This window comes from Copadichromis virginalis, linkage group LG22 (assembly GCF_057382275.1).
Source record: "Copadichromis virginalis isolate Kocher_CV1m ecotype Utaka linkage group LG22, C_Virginalis_male_GT1.1, whole genome shotgun sequence".
Lineage (NCBI taxonomy): Eukaryota > Metazoa > Chordata > Actinopteri > Cichliformes > Cichlidae > Copadichromis > Copadichromis virginalis.
The window spans coordinates 20,739,449-20,761,892 of NC_140638.1; the positions used below are offsets into that span (position 1 = coordinate 20,739,449).

Genomic DNA, 22,444 nt, shown 5'->3' on the forward strand with positions numbered 1-22,444 from the left:
AAACCATAAAGCTGCACTTTCTTTTTGCCTTATAGTCTGATTTGTCATAACTTCTCCGTTTTGTGGTAAGCTTTTCTTTGGCTGTCACTTCTTCACCCTGACCTGTCTTATTTGGCTCAGCAGAACTGAAATATAAATCCTGCTGCTTTTACACACGTACTCACATAAGCTCAGCGATTCTCTGCGCGATCAACCTCTCACATGTTTAAGCTGCGGGAGATTTCACTTGTCATGTTTGCATAGTAAGCTAACGATTAATAAGACGATGTCAGAGGAATTGGTGCGCAAATTATCATCACTCACAGATCAGTGCTGTCGCTCTCTATACACAGTTCGCGTGATTGCAAAGTGAAAGCAAAAAACAAGCGCAAATTCAAACGCGATTTCAATATGTCACATATTGACAGTGGCTCACCGATGCCAATGACATAATTACCCAGCTACATTTCCGAAAGAATGCAAAAGCATTGACATATATTTTTCCTTCCTACAAAAGCCCGACGGGCAGGGCAGAGATAGATTTTGGTAGCCCGACTGAAAAAATCGCTAGCCCCGGGACGTCGGGCTAGCGATATTGCGAGCCCTGTATCTGATCGAGGAATCACTCATCTTTGGAAAAGAGAGTTTATTACAGAGAAATGTCTCTTTCCAAAATAAAAGCTATACTATCCGCTTCTTCTGGGCTATATTCTCAGCAGCATAAGGAGAATCATGTGCTAACAGCTGTCTAAATGACTCGGCTAAAGTTAGTAGCATGCTTGTTGTTTTTGTCTTTGCACTAGGATGATGTCGGCGTAAATGTGCAGTCATATTCGTTGTGTTCCCACTAGTGCTTTCAGGTTAATCTCGTTGAAATGACCTTAACGCCACAACACGGCAAATCTCCGTTAACGAGCTACCGCCGATCGCCCCGTGCATGGGGCTAGACGGCCAACACGTTAACGAGCTAACTGCGCTAACACACTAGTTCCCACCCATGTAATTGAGCATTGCATGGCACATCCAACATACTGTTTTACTTTAGTCCATGACTCGCTTACCTTCAGGGTCATACGTCACATGAAAACCAAAATAATTCCAAACGCCAGATCTGAATGAGGGTGGGGGAGGTCCATGTTGCAAGGAGAGCTTAACTTCTGTCTCGCTAGCTTGCCCTGCGCTCTTCCTTCTGACGATGCTGTCTGTGTTGAGCGCTCAGTGAATCTGCGTTCGACTACTCCGCCTAGGCTGCACTGTCGACCCTAGGCGGAGCAGTCGAACGCAGATTCACTGAGCGCTCAACACAGACAGCATCGTCAGAAGGAAAGTTGATAAAATAAATTACAAATTTTGTATTGTTCGATACATATGCGTACCGAACCGAAAGCACTGTATCAAACGGTTCAATATCGATACGAATATCGTTGCACCCCTAGTAAACATGTAATAATAATAGCGTAAGCATTTCGCTTAGAAACCAGTAAACATTAGGGGGTCAGGCAAGACTTTTTTTTTTTTTGCACATTTTACCCTAAACCCTAGTGAGATTTCCCCAAGTTTGTTCCACGTCTCTGATTATATTTGTGCTGTAGATTCTGAAAACCACACGCATAAATTCCTAAATGTCATCGATGTTGTGTTTGTCCTTTCCCGCCCACCACATTTTTCTTTTCAGCCCAGCTTTTTGCTTTTACCTGGAGGATCCCTGCAGACTCGCATGAATTTGGAAAGGAAACACAACTTCTCTCCCAAATGTCTTTCAGAAGCCTGTTTTTATGCTGAAAAGGCACAACAAACGAAAGGTCAAGCGTCATGTAGCGTCATTAAAAATAGACCAAACCAAACTTTGCTTTAATGTCAAACTAATGCAGCTTGAGATTTATTTTATTCATTCAAAGGACAGTGTACAGTTCTTGTATACAACTGTAATGTAGCACTGTAATGTTCTTATTCATGGTAAACCTGTGGATTTGTTTTTTGCTGACTGGCAAAAGTCCTCATGCTGCTCACTTCTCTCTGTTAGGCTATCTTACATATAAAGAGGTGTTTTTACCCTACTTCTTTGTACCGAAGATCCTTTTAGGCACCATCCCCCCCACCGCAAGCACAGCTTTCCCAACACTGCAGACGCAGATATAAAAGAAGAAACAAGTGAAAGAGGTTGAATTCTAAAGCTCCAACACTCCACAAAGAGAAAGCAGCTGCATTTGTAAAGAGGCGCGTTTTGACCATAGTGTCCAACCAGCTGCTGATATGATAAGATCTGCTGTTACAAAAGAAAATGACAAGAACAACCGCACAAATAGTTTTCATTTGATTTTCTGGGAATATTTATTGCGTTTGCATGTTTGTGTGCAAGTTCCTGTAGGATCTGGCAACGTCACACGTACAAATGGCTGCTGGCCACTGCAGCGAAACATTTATTTATTTATTTTGCTATGATCCCGTTCCAAATGTTAACGTCATTTGCTGTAGTTTGAAGAGGGCAGTAATGGCCTTTCTGGATTAACTCCATAACCATTACACGTTTGTCATGTTTATGTGCAGGGACGTGTTTAAAATGCTGACAGCTGTGCTCATTGTGGCGACTTGAACCCTTTGCAGTGTTCGAGATGCCTTTGTATCTTTTTAAAGCAGATTTAGTAGATCAAAAAATTGTAACTCATGACTAAGCATGTGAAACTGAGTTTTCTCAGCATATAGTGCTTAAAACATTTATTAGACCCCTCCCAGTGTAAGGTTTAGCCTCAATTAATAGTACTGGTGTTTATCAATGTCCTTTTTTTGTGTTTTATGGTGGTCTTTAATCAAAATGATGAAAGCAGACAAACAACTAAACCTCAAGTTATTTAAAAATTACTTTCAGTGGTTGAATTTTATGCTTGACTACTTTGTGACTTCTCAGACAAGTCCAGTGTGCCGGCTCAAATTTGTGTGTTAAAATGGGAATTCAGTTTATTTTCCCAGTAAATATAAAAGAAACTTATAAATTTGTTAAGCATTTCTGTGCATTGTAAAAAGCCTTGGACAGCCATAATTTAAAAAAGAGTAATTAATGCGTATCAACCCTTCAAGGAACTAAATTAAATGTGTGATTAAATGACTCAGTAAACGAGGACTGCATCTTTAACTTGGGGCTCAAATTGTTCTTCCGATTCCCCGAGTTTAGAATAACTGCATTCACAGCTGTATTAGGCCAAAGTGTGGCTGTTTTGGTGAACGCTCTGCAGCCTTTTGACAAAGTAAAGAAAGCCCTTGGCTGACTAAATATCAGTGTGCATTATTTCTTCTGTTTTTTAAGTGTTTTGGTTGCTTACAGAAGAAAAAGGAAATGTGCCGTTTGTGAATTATACAACAAAAATGTTAATAGTCATATTTTTTTTCGTTTGCAGTCTAATTTCAGCTCAGGTTTAATAATTCAGGGAAAACTTTATGCGATCTTTTAATCTCTAACAAAGACGTAATGAGTAACTTTAGCCTTACCTAGTTACTGAAGGCTTATTTAATTTCACCATCTGCGCTGAGAAGTATTCAATTAAATTCAATCATGTTTATTTCGAGCCGCTCCCGCGATGAGTTGCAGTCTCCGCAGGGAAACCATTAGATCCCCACTGCTGTAAAATAATATAGATCAACTGTTAATCTCCACGAGTCAATTTCAGACCGATGATGATTTTGGCAACACTGCGCGTTTGATTGAATGCGGAGAGATAAGTTGGAGGTTGTGTAAAGGTTGAAGTTATCACTTTGAGGGAGACAGCATAGCTCCTGCTTGTCTGAGTCATAAATTGTCCACAGAGCTGCATTCTGTGCATTTTTGCAGCAGTGCGTACGCCGAGCTGTTGTAGCCCGTTTTAGCCGCTGCTGGCATTTTAATACGGAGCACGTCACTCTGTGTAAAACACTTTCATTTCAGAAATGGTTATTTGTCTGCTGTTACTGAATGTTTTTCATCTGTTATCAGTGATAATAAAGTAGTGGCATGAAGGTCTTTTATCAGGCAGGATTTGACATTTCACGAATTCTTGCCATCTTTTTTTGGACCACGTAGGAGTGATGTAACCATTTGTAACCTTTTACTCATTAATCTTCATGCTACAACAGTTTGTCTCTACTCTGGATACTTGGCAGGACCTCGGTTATAAAAGCTTTCCACCGCTCTTCTGGAATAGGAGTGCTCGTACACGATATTAGACCCAGACTGCACTGGCCGGTAGTGCGTAAGTGGACGATACGGTGCAGCATTAATGGCTCCCATTTGTTCATTACCTGCGTGATTGCTATTGATCTGCCAGAAGCTGTTTCAGGGGGCTTTGCAGTCACAGAGTACAAAGCTCTGTGTGCCAACATAATACATTACGCCACCAAGACATTACTTTATTGTTTTTTATGCAGATGCTGATTATTGTGGTTGATTGGAAGAGAGCCGGGTTGAAACCTTTCTATTTCTCTTTCAGTAGTTTTTCGATTGAAAGGATAAAATGAGTGATAAATGGAGTGTTAGAATGTATCAGAACGATTAATGCTGCCGCTTCAGGAGTGTTTGGTCAGCAGAACTTTACTGTGTGTGGGCTTCGGCTGTGACCGGGTCCCTCAAAGTTGATTGCACTTTAGACGATGCATCTGAACTGCTCTTATGTTAGATTAAATGTTAAAGTGATCGCAGGACGACATACACTGAGAGAGAGATTAGCAGGGAAATTATTGCGCTTCCCTCTGCTTCAAGTGATATTACAATGTTTCCTTCGTGTTAGTTTTCTAAAGTCCACCTGTGTTTCTTTCAGGAGGCTGTCGGGGAGAACGCAGGGGTGCATGGCCCAGCAGAGGACAGGAAGGAGAAGGTGCCCAGCCCCCATCTCAGCCAGCTGGTGGTCCTCACTAACAGCGGGACTCTCTACGGGCTGGCACAAAGGGTGGTGGCCACAGAGTCTCTGTAAGCACACACCACTGGAAGCATTTGCACACTACATTAAAGTATTCCTTACATTACATTGACATTAGTGCGTGCTTTATGTCATCGCTTGTGTGTCCTGGCAGCGCGATGTAACGTGACAGTTATGTACATCAAAGCACTCTGTTTGATCAAGTTATAGAGGCCGCTTCTCGCTCACTGCCTCGTGTCAGGATGGCAATAATGTCATTACACAGTTTTCCACACACTGGCTGGCAAAGATTAGCCCTGCCTGCGTTGTGTTCCTGCACACACAGCAACACATTTTAGCGCCCCCAAAATCATTTCCTTTCTCTAATTTGATATGTTTTAAACTCTCTCAATCAGTCACTCAGTAACCAGTTTATTTTTGTACTCCTCTACTCTGTTTTTTCCCTCCCTCTCTGTCTTACTCTGTTACATTCACACTACACACTGGTGCCCCCGTGCATAATTAGGTCAAGCTTATCATCAATGCTGACAGCACTTGGGCCCTCAGAGGTCTGCGCTGTACAACAACAGCTTCATAATGAAAGTCTTGTAAACCAAAGGCTCTGACAGCGCTGTTGCCAGAACGCTGAGTAGGCTTACACTCGCTCACAAAAAGGGTTTCGTGTTTTGGAGGCAGGCAACAAGCTCCGAAGAAGAATGAAAGCAAAACGGCTAAAGTGTTTAGTGTAGGTAAAGTTTAAAGGACCAAAGCAGACTTATTCTGTGCAAAACTGCGAGAAATTGTTGAGGGCGTTGGTGGTCGGGTTTTATTTTTTATGCTTTTGATCTAAAAATAGTGTTTTTAGAAAAGACAGCTCACAGTTTGTGTGTGTTTTTAGCATCCTCAGCCTGTCCCATTTCAAACAAAATCTCTGGGAGAGAAAAGAAAGTGGACACAGCAATCATGTGTGAGAAGAATCAAAGACAAAAGCTCAGCAAACTGACCATCGGTTGTTCATTCTCTATGCTGCTGGTCAGGTGTTGCATCTATACAAGCGTGACTCTGAAGTGCAGTGTGTGCTTTCTTCTTCTTATTCCCTCCACAGCACATGATTATGTTGCTGAGGTAAACACAAGCTGTTCCTGCTCACCTTAATGCGATCTTCATTGCTCTATGAAAACAAACGGACGCAAAAAAATATCTTCTCTCTGGTACTTTTACGCACCCATCCAAAAAAAGTTGGGCCGGTGTTTAAAACGTAAGTAAAAACAGAATGCAGTGATTTGCGAATCTCACCAACCCACAAAGCAGCTACACTTCTTAACAGCGTGGTACTAAAAAGAAAGAGTTGGAGGAACATTTTGCAGCTTATTTGGCAACAGGTCCGTAACATGATGGTATATAGGGAACGTCTCTGAGATGCCAAGAATAAAAATTGGCAGAGGTTCACCAATATTGCAAAAAAGCCTTGTAGAACAGTTTTAGATTCACTTTCCTTGATGTAAAATTATGAAGACTTAAAGATCAGCAGTAGATAATATCAATAAAAGATTCAGAGCATTTGGAGAAATCCTGTTTTCTTTGGGCTAAGATGATTTAAAATAGACTGAGGCAAAGTGGAAAACTGTTCTGGGCTCAGATGAGTTGAAACTTGAAATTCTTTTAGGAAAACATGGATGGTACATCGTAAGGACTAAAGAGAGGAGGGACCATCTGGCTTCTTATCAGTGCTCACTTTAAGCCTGGGCGTCTGATAGTATTGGGGTGTATCTGCACGTATGGAATCGGCATCTTGCACATCTGGAAATGCACCATCAGTGCTGAAAGATATACATACAAGCTTTAAAACAACATATGCTCCCGTCCAGATGAGCTCGGAAATCATGTGTATTTCAGTAATAGCTGCATACTGCAGTTATTCTAACAGCAGGAATTCATAGTAGAAGAGTGGGGAGTGAGGTGGCCTGCCTGCAGTCCAGACCGTTCACAAACTGAAAACATTTGGAGCGTCATATGTCAAAAAATACGGTATAGACCCAGGAGTTTTGAGTATTTTGAATCTTACCAAACAAGACTGGAACAACATTCCTCTCCTAAAAGTCCAGCAGCTGCTCTCATCAAATTCCAGATGTTTTTGATGACGACTATTTTTAAAAGAAGGGATGCTACACGGTGGTAAACGTGGCCTCTATCCCAGCTTTTTTTGAGAAGTGCTGCTCGCATCGAATTCAAGACAAGCTAATATATTTTTTTTAAATGGTGCATTTTGACACTTTAAGCATTTGATATATTTTCTGTGTTTTGTTGTTGATAAAATGTGGGTTTATGGGATTTGCAAATCAATGCATTCTGTTTTTATACAGTGTCCAAACTAGTGTGAATTTATTAACATTAAATTATGCTTTAAAATAAAGGTTTCTGTTTGGGTTTGGATGTTAATAATATGCAAATTGAATGCAATTTATCTTTTTTTCCCTAAGCGCCCTATCTAAAAGAAAATTCAATTTATAGCCGCAAGAGTCTATTAGAAGAATAATGACACAGATGCACTCACTGACCCCTTTTAAGGTATACCTATTTAACAGCTTTTTAATACAAATATCGAATCTGCTGATTACACAATGCATCATACCATGCAAGTGACTTAGTATGTGACGGACTGGCTGCTCTGAGTATTTCACAAACTGCTGATCTGCTGGGATTTTCCCACACCATCATCTCTGGGGTTTACAGAGACAGTCTGGAAGAAAAATATCCAGTGAGCGGCAGTTCTCTGGGTGAAAATGCCTTGTTGATGTCATAGGTCAGAGGAGGATGGCCAGACTGCTTCAACCTGATAGGAAGGCAACGGTAAATGAAATAATGAGAAGAAGAATAGCATCTCTGAACACACAAATGTTAAACGAGAAGGAGTTTACTGTACTCAAATGGCCACCTGATCTCAATCCAATAGAGCACCTTTGGGATGTAGCGGAATGGAATGTAAATTTAGTGACTGTCACTTCTGTGGCCTCAGACTTTTAGTTCTCTGATCTTTCTCCAAAACCCCAATTTATCAGCTAACGACAGGTTACCTTTAGCTTGCAGTGAGGGGCGTCTGCAGGTTTAAGGACAGCTTTTTTTTTTCACTTCATTGGTGTGTGCATTCACACCCAAACGGAGGTTCAAGAGGCAGCAAAAGAATGTGGAGGTCCCACCTGGGACTGGTGTCTTAGTCTGATTAAGTCGATTTCTCCTGTTTTATTCTCTCTTTTTTCCTGCTGTATTTAAGAGCTCTGCGGAGACCTGTTGCTCTTTAATTAATGATCCTTGTTAAAGTCAGGACTCAACTCTGAACTTCAGCCCACGTAAACATGTTCACTCACTTTTTATTTCATGCACTGTAACACTTCAGAGCCATCGATCAGCCTGAGTCAAGAGGTCTTTATTTAGTCAGTGCTGGATACAGAGTGGAAGGGGGGGGGGGATATTAGTTCTGAACGCATTGATTGTTTTTTTCTTCTTCTTCTTTCTGTCCTGTATTTCTCTCTCTGCTACCTCTTTTGGTCTGAGTGTTTTTTCAAGGATAATTGAAATCCAATCCTTGTCAAAAAACCCAAAAAACAAATAGAAGTGCTGCTTGATTTGTCGGACGTGAAAATACTTTGCTTTGGGAGGTGAGACTTAAAGGTTTGGAAGTCAGACAAGTTTTTACAGCAAAATTACAGCTGACTCCATAATTTACATTATAATAATCAAATTTGATGTTTAGCCTATCCCAGCTGTCATACCCTGCCTCTCGCCCTATGACAGCTGGGATAGGCTCCAGCGCCCCCCGCGACCCTGAAAAGGATAAGCGGAAGCGAATGGATGGATGAATTTGATGTTTATTTCATCAAAACGTGACCAACAAGGGAAGAAATGAGATTGAACAGCAGGAAATGCTGGAAACTCAGGTTTAAGCACATATGACTAAAATCTTGATCCAATTAATGGATCAGAAGAATCAAGGGAGACAAAAAAGTAAAAAAAAAACTTCTTATTCCATTTGAGATGTTTTACTGTTGTTCAAGAGTAACAGATTTAAGGTGATGTTCTCTCTAATGGTCAGTTACTCCACTTTGTAATACGAGCTTTTGTAAATAGATCTGTCACTCTTTAATAACACAAAAACAACACATCGTAATTGCCTTTTCTTATGTGTCACAAGCAGAATGATTCAGAGCATATGGGCAGAATTTAAAGGCTGTTTCTCTTTGGTTGTGTCAGTGTGTTTCTGGCAGAGCAGTTTGAGTCCTTGCAGTCCCACTTGGACGCGATGATGCCTGCAGCCAAGAAGCCCTTCCTGCAGCAGTTTTATTCCCAGGTATTGTTTGGTTTATACAGTTATGCCTCCTCTGAGGGCACAGGCCTCAATTATTACAGTAACTGATCATGTCATCACTGTCAGCTACAGCTGTCAGGTTATTTCAGACATCGTCTCCAGCTGTAGAAAACCGTTTGTCTTTTATTTTATTTTAACCTCTTGTAAGGCTGAGATTATGTTATTTTTTGTTATTTGTAATTGATTTTCTCCACACATGCACTTAAATATGTGGTTTATAGGATGTGTTTTCCTTTTGGATTTCACTGTTAATATTTAAGGCACAATGTGAAATATGCTGTGTGACTGTTGTGGATGTGCTCCCCCTCCCACCTGCACTCCACTTGCTTAATTGTAATTGTGCCCTTTTGTTTTCTTTAAAAACAAATGAAAACAACTCAAACCCACATGGATAACTTTGCTTCTTTTTCTTTTTTTTGTCTCTTTGACATTTGAAATTCAGATGAAGAGACGGGTCTGTTTGACCCAAAACATCAAGTGAATGTCATGTCCTGATTTCGCTCATTGGAAACTTTAACATTGTTCTTCCTGCAGAATAGCAGGCAGTTGAAAAATACCTTATCCATATGTTGACTATAATGATCCACTAACTCTCATATATGTATCCTTCCTTCCTGCACTCAGACGGTGTCTACAGCCAGCGAACTGCGGAAACCAATTTACTGGATCGTGGCGGCCAAGGCCATCGACTATGAACAAATGTTGCTCATGATGGCCGGAGTTAAATGGGACATTAGGGAGATAATGTCCCAGCACAATGTATATGTGGATGTCTTGTTAAAGGTAACGACGAATAAGAAAAGCGAATGCTGATGTTACTGTAGCCTATTTTTGACCCACTACGGACAAAAACCAGCTAAAGTTATTAAGCATACAAAAACTTCCCACCTGACCATCACTTCAAAATTCCACTGTTTGGAAAACTACTTGAGCTAGGTCCTTTAAAGCTTTTGGTATGATGGCTTTATGAGTGTAGCTCACATTAACATAGACTGATGGATGCTTGAAGTCCCTAAAATATTTGGACAGCAGATTTGAAGCTCCTGTAGAAACCACAGTGTTGCAGGTAGGGGACTGAGATTTTGTTTAGAGCCTCTCATAAACAACCTGCATCATATTCTTTAAAACAGTCTAAATCCAATTAAGGGTTATGCACATATTAACGCTTAAATGTTGAAGCAGCTTTTACTCACATTTCATAAAGATCTCATGCAAATACCTCATTAGGGTTTCTGCATCATTCATATCTTTAAGACCCTTGACTTAGCAAGGTGAATATAAATGATTCTGAGACTACTTGGTGCCCTTTTTAAAACCCTTTATTCCTTTTTTGTGCATTTTATAGCAAAGAAAAGTCCACAAAGATCTCAGTGCTTATTACTTTTCCCAAACAGATACCGTGTCCTCTCAGTGTCACGCAATATCCACGCTACACAAAAATAGAACACAAAGCAGCTGTATTAGATTTACTTTTATCTAGCAGGCATCCCTCCCCCTCCACACATTGTGTCTTTGTTGCACTCATAAAAAAAAAAAATGTTATCCTTCTGCCATCAGTACACTAAGCATTAGCTCTTATTCTTTTAAAGTCTGAAACTGTGAAGGTCATTGTTCTCCTCCTTGACTCAAAGTTAATTCAGGGACCTTTAATATCAATTATTTGGGATGGGGGTGAATAATTTATTATATGGGTGAGCTGTTAAGAGCCAAATGCAGATCTCTCCTGAAGTTTTCTGCTTTGTTAAAGACATCTGAGCTCACTGCTCCCAGAAGTATTTTTAGAATGAGAAAGTTTCTTCTAAATGTGTGTCTTTATTCATGCTGGCTACTTATTCTTTTATAAACTTGCATGGCGGGGTAAAGGACACATTTTTCCTGCTTCTGACACTAAGAGAAAGAAAGGTGCGAGGGGCTCGCTGCGGTGCGGAGCCATAAACAGAGCAGCATCAAGCAGAGGCAAAATCATACATAACAGATGGCTGATGGCTGAACTGCTTAGTGACTCGGACAGACGTGGACAGACATCGTATACGCGTGTAGTTTTCCATCAGGTGCTAATAGCCTCCCCCGTCATCGTGTCAAGACGGTCATAATGCATGCGGGTTGTGTTACGTGATTGAAATAAGTGGTGCTGAGTTTTGTTGTAGCGCGCACACAGCAATATTTTATTCATTCAACAATGGCGCTCATTTGCATATAAAGTGGCAAAGACATGCCGAAGCCTCAGAATGACTTCATTGACAAAATGCTTGAGTCAGAGTCTATTGTGAGGCTGTGAATGAGTAACATTTCATTTCAGGGTGTAAAATTAATGGGAACATGCATTAAGGTTCACGTTAATTTTTTTTCTATAATGATGCAATTTAAAAATGTAATTTAATACTTGCATATTTTATGAATTTATTTACAATCTTAATCTGCATGTGTCATATTTACATACTTACCTAGGTACTGCAGTTTGTTTTTGGAAGGCAGTAACAGAAAATGAATCAGAATAACATTTTAGATTTAGATTTTAGATGTAGCTTGTATTCACCTTGGGATGCTGTCAGACCGGAGTACAGTATTCACCGGCGCCCAAATGATTTGTTTTTGCGCATGATTTGTGGCTCGACAGCTTCATACATGCAGCCCCCGCGCTCTTCACTACTGTACGTCAGCATGCTTTGCTTCCATCAGTGCAGACGGCAGAATTATTACTTAGCTCTGTTAGAGTTTCAGGAAAGTAACCCACACATCCTGCCGGCTGCTTACACTGGTGGAAAAAAACAATAATTTAGCCGAGATTGATCTGATTTACTTATAATCACTATTTTGGATGTATAATTTAAGCTAAATGGTTTAAAGGAAAACCCAAATGCTGTTTCTTGAGGCAGCGTGTAAGAGAGAATCAAAGGAAATCCTTAAAGTGTTGTTCATGACAACTTTTTGTTTTGTTTACGTCTTCCAGTTAGAATCCAACAAGGTCATTACATCTCAGTTCATCAGGTCATTTTAAGGGATAAAGATAGTGACGCTTTTTTTTCTCGTGTCATTGTGTTGAGGGGCCATTTCAGAAATCTACTATCTGGAAAACTAGTTGAGCGAGGCCCTTCAAAGTTTTTGGTATTATGCTCTCTGGAGTGCATGCAGATCAAGTTAACATAGAAGGACAGATACTTGGAAGTCCCGTAATTATTTGTAAGTCTGATCTCTGACAGCAGATTTGGAGGTTTCTAGAAACCAAAGTTTGCAGGTAGGGGACAAATGTTTAGCTTATTAAAAAACAAGCTGCATCATATCCTTTAACAGTCTAAATCAGGTGAATAGTTTCACACACGTTAAAGCTTAAATATGAAAAAGAAACATACTTTCATCCAACTTCAGTGTGATACCAAATCCAAGTCATCTTTTTTTAGAAAGGGCAAGCTTCTGTTTATTTTATATTCAAAATGTATGATGGATTTTTGAAATGCACAAGTAGATGCACAATAGAAGAACAAGAATGCAAGAAAAATGTCTAAAACGTTCATCTCTTCAGTTTTGTTTGTGTTTATTGTAGAAACAGTAGAGACCTAAAATTCTGCATAATCCATATTAAGACGTTATTTTCTTTTTCTGGCTAATCTGTGATGGTTTCGGTGGAAGCGTTTGGCTGAATAATGTAGTGTCCATATTGAGATTTTTGTGTTTAGACCTAATTGTAGCTGTAGTAATATAGAAATATAGGAATCTGTTAATTAAAATGCTTTTTTTAATGAGCCGCATGTTGTTTATATGTTGATATGAAAGTTATGGTACTTTTTAGCGAAATATGACCAATTGTATAAAATATTTTCCTGACCACATATACTTTTTTTTGGTAAAAGACCAGCGATTTGTTTTTCTGCTGCATCGTGTTGTACTCACGGGAATGTGTTCACCTTTTCTTTCTCCCCGCCTCATCAGGAGTTTGAGCAATTTAACAAGCGGCTGGGTGAAGTTTCCAGACATGTGCGCATCCCCCTGCCTGTGTCCAACGTCCTCTGGGAACACTGCATCCGTTTGGCCAACAGGACTCTTGTTGAGGGGTAAGAAAGTGTGTGCAGTGAGTTATTGTTAAACCTTAAATATAAAAAAGGCAAGCTGTTTTTGTACATAATGTTTCCCCCCTCCATCATCTGCATGGAGCACTGACTCAAAGCCGTGCGTCACACACTTGGTGTCTGTCTGTGAGTCATTTGCTGCTTTATGAAAAGGCTGTTGTCTATTATCATACTGCTATGGGCTGCTCACAGAAAAAATAACCTATAACAGTGGCAGCGACAGTTTAGAGAAGTCTGTCACTCAGTTTCTCTACTTTAACATGAGCAAGAGATTCATACGAAGACTCGCTATTCCCTCCAGCAAAAAGCACTACAGGCTGTTTGCCACTGGCAGCAACCATCTCCTCAAATCTACTGAAACAAGTGCACATCCCAGTTTGAGTCGGGCTGCCATCTGCCCGAGAGAAATTGGGCTTTTTTTTGTCTCTCTGCACAAATATCATACCATACCAAACAGATACTGAGTCCACTAAAACTGTGGAAAAACTATAATTAAGAAATACATCTTAAAATCAGTGAATAAAACACCTACAATAAAACCTCGGTTAAAGGAAAGTCATTTTAATGAAAACAGTTTTAAGTAAGATACATCTTTGTTCATCAAATATTTTGAAATATGAGCAAAGCAGCACAAATTTCCGTGAAATAAGGATCAGGCAGAATCAATACCTGAACTTTAAATGAACCCGTTGTGCTTAGATGTGTATCCACCCACCTCCTACGATCCGCATCATGCCTTTCCTAAAGCCAGGAAAAATCCGGGTATGAAAGACTTCTTTAGGATATACAGGTGAATGCAAAGCAGTCGAAGTAAATGCTGTATGCTACTGAACTACAAGGAGGAAAGAAGTGTAAAGCAAAATGTTCAGATTGCTCAATCTTCGTGTTAGACTTTTGAACTATTTGTATGAGTTGTGTAACCAGGCTAGGTACCACACAGTTCTGCTTTTAAACCACTGCATTTAGAAAAAAACACTGAAGCATTCGTCATCCATCCATGCCCCAATTTTTCTCATTAGTTTTCATTAGTTTGTGCACTACAGGCAACCGTTGACAATAAAACACATATCTTATGCTTCTCTGTCTGACAATCCAATGGACGGGTCTGGGTTTGGTGGTTGCCACGAGAACAGTACTTGTCTGATTGCATTGTGCCAAGCGTCAAGTTTGGTGGAGGGGGGATTATGGTGTGGGGTTGTTTTCCAGTGAAAGGAACTCTTAATGCTTCAGCACAAGAAGATATTTTGGACAATTTTATGCTCCCAACTTTGTGGGAACAGTTTGTTTACGACCCCTTCCTGCTCCAACACGACTGCGCACCAGTGCACAAAGCGAGATCCACAAAGAGACATGGATGAGGGAGTTTGGTGTAGAAGAACTTGACTGGCCTGCACAGAGTCCTCACCTCAACCTGAGGGAACACTTTTAAGATGAGTTGGATTGGAGCCTGCGAGCCAAGCCATGTCGTCCAACATCAGTGTCTGACCTCACCGATGCGCTTCTGGAAGAGTAGTGAAAAATTCCCATAAATACTCCTAAACCTTCTCAGCAGAGTTTAAGCTGTTATAGCTAACAAATGGTGGGCTGACATTATATTAAGTCCTACGGATTAAAGGATGGGATGTCATTCAAGTTCATGTGTGTGAACCCAGAAGAGTGAATGCCTTTGGCAACGTAGTGTGTGATACACTTGGCATTAAAGGGTTAAAACTGAGGTTCATCAATCTCTGCTGACTTTTTTTACTGTTATTACAACCTTGTCCTTCTGGATGCAAACCAAGTATAAACATCTTTGGGTTTGTTGGAATTTCTTTTGAGATGCCACGCTGAATCTGGAACAGTTTTCCTTTAACCTCGGTGCTTTTTACTGTCTTTTCTGCTTAAAACGGATCTTTTTACTCTCAGGTTACAGTCATTAATAGTGCCACTCAATTTGTGTTATGAGCTGAGCTATTGCCTCAATGATTTGAGGCTCACACTTCTCAAAAGAATGACTCTTTCTTTATTTATTTCTCTCTGTGTTTGCTCCCCAGTTTAAACATCTGCATGTCATAAATTTAAAACGAAAATTCTTCCCAAAGCGTGTTGTGAAAGCAGTGGGAAGAGCAGAGAAATTGACCTGCCGTCCATAAAACTGTGTCTGGTTCCTTCTGAGATATTCCCTGAGAAAAACCACTCGACGACGCTGCCATCGCCTCCTCTATTCATGTTGGCAGTCGCATCTCTGCAGCCTCACCAAATACCCATCAGGGGATTACCTGACACAGGCCACTCACACAAACCGCAGAATGCTCTTGACACATCTCTTGTAATGCGTTTTACCACTTTTGCCCTTGCAAGGGAGCGATATAGGTTGTGATAGGTGACAGATTGTCAGGGTTTTGGGTTTTTTGTTTTTGTTTTTTCTGTCGCTTTTCTCAGGCTCATGCGCGGAGCATATGTGTGAAGTATGTTTTTAGATGGATGGTGCGATAAATCCCTCTGATCGGACAGATTGGGTGCACAGCAGCATCGAGTCACGCCGACTGGACGGTGACGAAGCGAGAAATAAGCAGCTGACAATCATCGTGAAGTTCCACACATTTTATCGGAAATATGAAAGGACTGCGACTGACGTCAAAGTTATCCCAGGTTACAAATTCAAAGCAGGTTACGCTGAACCGTGTTGAAGCCAGGGAACGCAGTTCGGGCTGAAAACAAGTCCTTGCTCTAAGTGGCTTTGTTCTTTCCAAGTGTTTTAAATAAGAGGGAGAACATCGACTGCGAGGCATAGGTGGATGCCTCGGCCTCAAACACAAAGAGAAGGGAACATGTTTACTTCCCTACACGTTTGCTGAGCGCTCTTCCTCTTGTTGCGTAAGAGAACTTTTGAACCCTTTCCAATGAGCAAATGGCCCATTACGACTGCAATGCTTGGCAAATTTAAGCTGCTGTTGCCGACCGCCTGCCTGGTTCTCCCAGTACACCCTCCAAACACACATCTCCCAACCCTCTGGCACAACGAGATAGAGCGGTCATATTTATTTGTTTGTACTCCGACCGCCCTAGTCTGTTATTAATTTTCTCTGTCCAGCGCTTGTCCTTGTCTCCTCAGAGACTCGCAAAAACCGCTCCGTTAGCATTCTGAGCCACAGCTCAAACACTCGCCACCAAAAACTCTGGCAGCTTTGACAAGAAAAAGAGAGGGAGAACGACAATGATGATGAGAGAGAGAGAGACGGGGAAGGTGAGGGGAGAAAATGGAAACGAGAGAGAGAAAAGCTGAAGTGTGAGACGGGGAGAGTTTGCAAAGTGCAGATGTGTTGTGTGGAGTGTTAATGTACTGGAGATGTCACAGTCCGACCTGCCAGTGCGCAACAGTGCTCGCTGCTAAACACATGGTACACAAGCAGACACACACAATGAAATGCATGTGTACTCTGGCCCACACACATGTACCAACACCACAGGCCGTGTGGAACAACCCGATTTAGTGTAATACTGAAGGGAAATAAAAAAGAGCCCGAATGCAAACACCCTTAAATACACATACAAGAAAATGCTGTAAAAACACACGTGTGTAACAGCTGGAACTCTAAACAGGTTTCGGTCAAACTTGATTCCAGAATTAAATATATACACTAAATATATTCATCCAAATCCACAAATATAAAGCAAAATATCGAAGTAATCCTACGTAAATAAGTAAATAAGAATTATTACTAATATTAAGTAGTATAGTAAGTATTTTAATAAGACAACAGCATATTCTGCAGTAAAATCACACCAAATAAAACCATTGAATTTAAGATGATGTGACTTGGATTGTCACAAGATCAGACTTACTATATGACACTTTGGTAAGAGAATATCATCTCAGTTAATTAACAGGAATTAAGCACCATTTAAAAGTGAAAGCAACACCCTGTTTGTTTAATTTGGAGTTAATATTTGGTATTTTTCTGAGAGATTTACCGAATTTATGTGAATAAGTACTAATTTTATTTTACTGCAATTTTTTTACATTTGGAGGAAAATAATGAATGGTTGTGATGTCAGCATTGATCAGAATAATCGGGATTGTCATTTTAGCCATAATCGTGCAGCGCTAGCATTGACGTGGTCCCAGCCACGCACACCTGTGCCATAACGTGCCTCCACCATGTTTGACAGATGATGTGATAAGCTTCAGATCTTGAGTTGTTTCTTTCCTCCTTCATATTTTTCTCGTCCCATCATTCTAGTACAAGTTGATTTTTTTTCATCTGCCAAAAGATTTTTTGCCAGAACCTTTCAGGCTCTTGTACGTGTTTTCTGGTAAAATATGATCTGGACTTCCTGCTCTTTAGTGTCACCAAGACTTTGTACCAGCACCTCTGTGTTTACATTCAGGATGGCATCTCTTGATTGTAGAGTTTATCAGCGATAAACATCGAGATTTCCTTTTTGACTTTGCTACATATTTTGAAGCATTTTTTCTTAACCATGGAAAGAATTCTGTGATCATCCGCTGTAGTTGTCTCATGTGGTCTTCCAGGCCTTCGGATCTCAAATTGAGAGTTGAGAGTGACCAGCTGCCAAATAATTAAACACTTGGAAACATCTCCACATCTTATCTGTCCAGTTTCAGTTTCAGGGATGTGTTCAAATACAGCCCAATTTGTTGTTATTCAGTTCAATTTAGTTTCAGTTATAAGGTGCCAATTCACAACAACTGTTGCCTTAGGGCATAATAACTTAAACTCCCCTTACTATCAGTGTAAAGAAGTTGAACTACACATTTAAAACCTGATATATCTTAATATAAGGGGGGGAAAAGCACAACTTTAACTGTACGTCTCAGGTTTTCTACTTGATAGAGAAAAGCTGCTATAGTAAATTTAAAAGCATCACTCTTTGGAGTTAAATTCAAAGACATAAATGTGTAAAATTACGGAAAAGGTTTTGATAGCTGATTGCCCAGACTGTCTTTTAATTAGAAAAGAGAAAGTTTTTTAATTCACAACAATTTTCTTTTCTTACTGAATTTCCTCCCTAAAATTTCTAAAGTAGATATTAAAAAGACAGAAACTTTGGTCATCCAATTGTTTTTCTGTTGCTTAATTACTTTGATGTAGTATGAATGTAGCAAAAGCTGTAAAATGCAAGAAAATATAGTCTAAAAATTATGACCTCCTTCCCAAAACCATAGAGTGGGTCCTGATTTGGACTCTTTGCCAGGCCAAATCTGGCCCCGGGGCCTTATGTTTGACACCCTGGGCTAATTTGTCATAGAATAGAGGGAAGAGGCCTCAGCAGAACTTGAAAACTAACTTTCAAGTTCCTGGAAATTAAGAACTGTATGTATTTTTTTATTTTATTTTTTTAAAAAGGCTGTAATTCCTAAATGGGGGTGCACAGAGGCAAAATTGCAAAACATGTCTCATGTCCAGTACTACACAGAACTACTACAGTAACTGTGTAGTAATGATTTTGTCATTTTGTATTCCGTTTCCCTTTTTTGGCAATTGGACTGCACACTTTAAACACTGGAGTAGAGAGATGGCTTCTCTGAAACCATTACTGTGCAAAAGTTTGCAAAGATATTTACAGTGTTATCATTGTGTCTTTTTATAATTTATTTTCTCGCTTAATATAAATAAAAATCTTTAGTGTTGAAGTATTGTGACACACTCCATCGTGCAACTGTTGTTTTCATAGAGGTTTTTACTTGTAGCAACAAAACCTGCTGACCACAAATCACACTTCCATCATATAAACTGAATGACTCATTATCCATTTGTACAAGGATGTAATTTATATACTTTTTACAATCCCGTAAATTTTCTCGTTTTATTCCCTTTATTAAACATATTACACTTTTCTTATAAACGGATTAAAAATGTTAAACTTTACCATGTAACTACAGAAGCTTCATTTACTTTTCTGCTGGGGTTTATTTTGACTTTTTGAGTTTTAATACCCTCGAAGAATTTGACTTTTTTTAAAAAAGCTGGAGCACAAATTTCCAAATGAAATATACCCAGGGGTATAAAGAAATATTTTTTTATTACAAATCTGTCTTGCAAGCCTGATGGAATGAATATATATATATATATATATATATATATATATATATATATACACACACACACATATACACACAGAGTACTGGGCATTTTCACTTTGCTAGGTACATTGTGACTTCATTATGCACTCAGAGCACTTAAGAAAGGCAGATTTTGTCTGACATTTGGTGATCTGTGCTTGGAAATGTCTGAAGAAGTGCAGAATGTCTGAGCATGGTGATATTTGGCTGGAGAATTTAAGTGTGGAAAATATGTGATGTTAAACAGAACCCTTAGGTCACATGCATGCGAGCGACCACTGGGATTGACTTCCAGAATTTACTTGTGTTTCAGTCGTTACTTACCTCTACCTGAGCACTCAGGGCAATGCTAATGTCCTTCTCCGTCTGCTCCTCTGTCCTCCTCTGTAGCTACGCTAATGTAAAGAAATGCAGCAATGAGGGCCGGGCCCTGATGCAGCTGGATTTTCAGCAGTTCCTGATGAAGCTGGAGAAGCTGACTGACCTGCGCCCCATCCCTGATAAGGAGTTTGTTGAAACCTACATTAAGGCCTATTACCTGACTGAAAATGATATGGAGCAGTTCATCAAGAATCACAGGGTGAGACAGTGACACAGGCTGGTGGTTATAGCAAGTTACTCCATTTCTGTTAAAACAGCGAGACCGTGTGTTTGATTTTTCTGACCGACTCGTTGTGTTTCTTTGCAGGAGTACTCCATGAAGCAGCTAGCCAACTTGGTGAACGTTTGTCTCGGCTCACATATAAACAAAAAGGCTCGCCAGAAACTTCTGGCAGCCATCGATGACATTGACAGACCCAAGAGATAGACCAATGCACAGAGAGAAGCCCAAACATACTATCCATCCCACAGAGATGAACCCTCCAAGAGTGTAGCTCAGCGTTGAATGTCTTCATTTTCAAGTCTAAAAGGTGCATTTAGCAAGCTGGAAATAAGTAGCAGAGCTATTGCGCACTAGCTCTAATACTGTACATTATCTGCTAATTGCTAATTATGTGCTAATCTAGTCTTCATATGGTAAAAAATAATTAACTCCTGCTTGCTTGAACGCACCTTTTGATTTGCCGATATACATAAATACTAAACCTCTGTTTACTTCCAAGCATGTTGCAGGCATTCTATGCATATACGGACCAGAATGCATGCCCTCATGTTTTCTTACAACATGACGTTTTTCTGCAACCGCAACAGCTTACGTTTCTTTGAAGATCCCGAGTTTGTTTGTCTGCTGCTCACTGTGTAATGCGGTGTGTCCGTTTAGCACTTGGCTGCTTGTGGCTTTCCACCCTCCGCAAAAAAAGCCAGTGAACATGTGCGAGTGGCTAAATCTGACTCTTAATGTTGTTACGCTTTCCCACGAGAACATTTTAAAACGCCTTTACTGTCTGAATGTGTTAACTGAAGTCAGTGGTTCTGGGTTATTGTTGACCTTAATCGTTCACTGTAACTTATTGCAGGCAATACGCTCGCTGTAGATGATTTCACTTCGGGGTATTTGCTGCGTCAGACTGGATTCTCTGCTTGGTCGTTTAGTTAGTTATGTCCATGAATTAGATGAATCTAAATGAATGATGATTCTGAAAGTAATATAAATTGCTGTAGTTAGCATTTGTTTGATTGGATTATATCTGCACCAGCTGCATTTATTTATCTGCCATCTGTCATATCCTTTTTTTTTTTCTTTTTTTTTTTGGACGAGCAGTAGAATTTGGCTCATTTTTATCTAAATTTGATAGGCTCCGATAGTTTAACCTGAACGGACTTGCAGAGATGTTTGTAACCGTAACTTCCTCTGGAGAAAAACAAACAAACAAAGGTTTTGCTTCACCTTTGTATATATTTTGTGTGCAACTATTCCAAGAAGAATACTGTAAATGTGAATGTTTGAGCAATGTCTGTATTTATTTCTTGCTTCGTGTCTTATTTGGGGTTTTTTTTTATATGATATAACTGCTGGAAGTGTACTGTAATATATCACCTCTCAGTATGTTGTGACGTATCACCTGAAGCATAAACAAATATTTAAAACTGTCATATTATGTGAAGGGTCAAGTGCACTATAATAAATTTAAAAAAATCAATAAAAATCATTAATCGGTGTTGGAATTTTAGGTTGAACCACAATGATTCTAACGCAATAAACACACTAAAGGTCGATGCCAGTTGTGGTGTTTTTCCTGCTCGTTTCATCCTATTTGGTGTCATGCTCATAATTCCCAACCTTTCCAATCTCTGTACCGCAGCAGTTTTAGTAGATTAACTGTTGCTTTAATCAGAATATATGAGTGCTGCCTTTGAGCAGTGCTGCTGTCCATTCTAATGATGTTTTAGTCAGCCAGGAGCAGGACGCTGTCAGACTAATTAATGTGGTTTCCTGTGTGGTTACAAGCCCACAGCCTTCCTTTTCAGGGGAGACTACTGATTAGGCTGAGCAGATCTACCCATAACAATGATGAGTCATTGCTTCCTATTGTATTAGAGTTCAAACTTTTTGCTTTGCCTGTCATCAGTTCGTGGTGGGTTTTGATATAAAAGACATCAATGTTCTAATAATAATGAAACCTGGAGGCTGAAAGTACAGGCATTTAATTCTTAACAGAGCTAAATGCTGTGGGTGGATGTGCGTGTGTGTGTCCATACAGAAGAGAAGCCCTTAAGCAGCATCCAAGTGAACAAGGTGAACACTTAGCAACTCTTCATCAAGCTGGCGGTCTTCCAGGCATGGCATAGTTCTGAAACTGATTGCGCAGTGATGAAGTTTTCACAGTTTTGGCTCACCCTCGCAATAGGTTTGAAATGAAGAGAGCATGATGTCATTGAAGTGCAGACTTTCAGCTTTAATTCAATGTAGGGAAATGTATTTAATGAGTGTTGTGAAATGAAAATGTGTGAAAGTGATGAAATGATAACAGGATTCCTCTTTTGTGCTAATTCAGCCATTATAGAATTTTTTCCACTTCCTGACCTTCAGCTTTCAGACGCTCCTGTGTTGGTATTGCAATATGTTTTGGGTCATTGTCTTATCTGTGCAATAAAGCATCTTCAAGTAAACGCTGCTGCGTTTGGCTGAAAGTTTACCCGCGTGCACTTCAGGATTCATCGAGCTGTG

The 22,444-nt window shown here is 39.9% G+C and overlaps 1 protein-coding gene and 1 long non-coding RNA gene across 3 annotated transcripts in view; one reads left to right on the top strand and one right to left on the bottom strand.

The window, feature by feature from the left end:
- The window catches only part of vps50 (VPS50 EARP/GARPII complex subunit), a 122,195-nt gene extending 100,705 nt beyond the window's left edge, over positions 1-21,490 (top strand). For both annotated transcript variants that reach the window (XM_085446784.1, XM_085446786.1), the window contains 6 exons: positions 4,764-4,912; positions 9,090-9,186; positions 9,829-9,987; positions 13,132-13,253; positions 19,726-19,915; positions 20,024-21,490. In XM_085446784.1, the coding sequence (XP_085302910.1) occupies positions 4,764-4,912; positions 9,090-9,186; positions 9,829-9,987; positions 13,132-13,253; positions 19,726-19,915; positions 20,024-20,143 (837 nt within the window). In that variant the 3' untranslated portion in view covers positions 20,144-21,490. The remainder of the gene's footprint in view (positions 1-4,763; positions 4,913-9,089; positions 9,187-9,828; positions 9,988-13,131; positions 13,254-19,725; positions 19,916-20,023) is intronic.
- Positions 7,401-14,154, bottom strand: LOC146683294 (uncharacterized). The gene is made up of 3 exons (XR_014917709.1): positions 13,984-14,154; positions 13,093-13,242; positions 7,401-7,674 (listed from the first exon to the last, which is right to left on the bottom strand). It is a non-coding gene; the product is annotated as an uncharacterized LOC146683294 (long non-coding RNA).
- Positions 21,491-22,444: the final 954 nt, after the last annotated feature.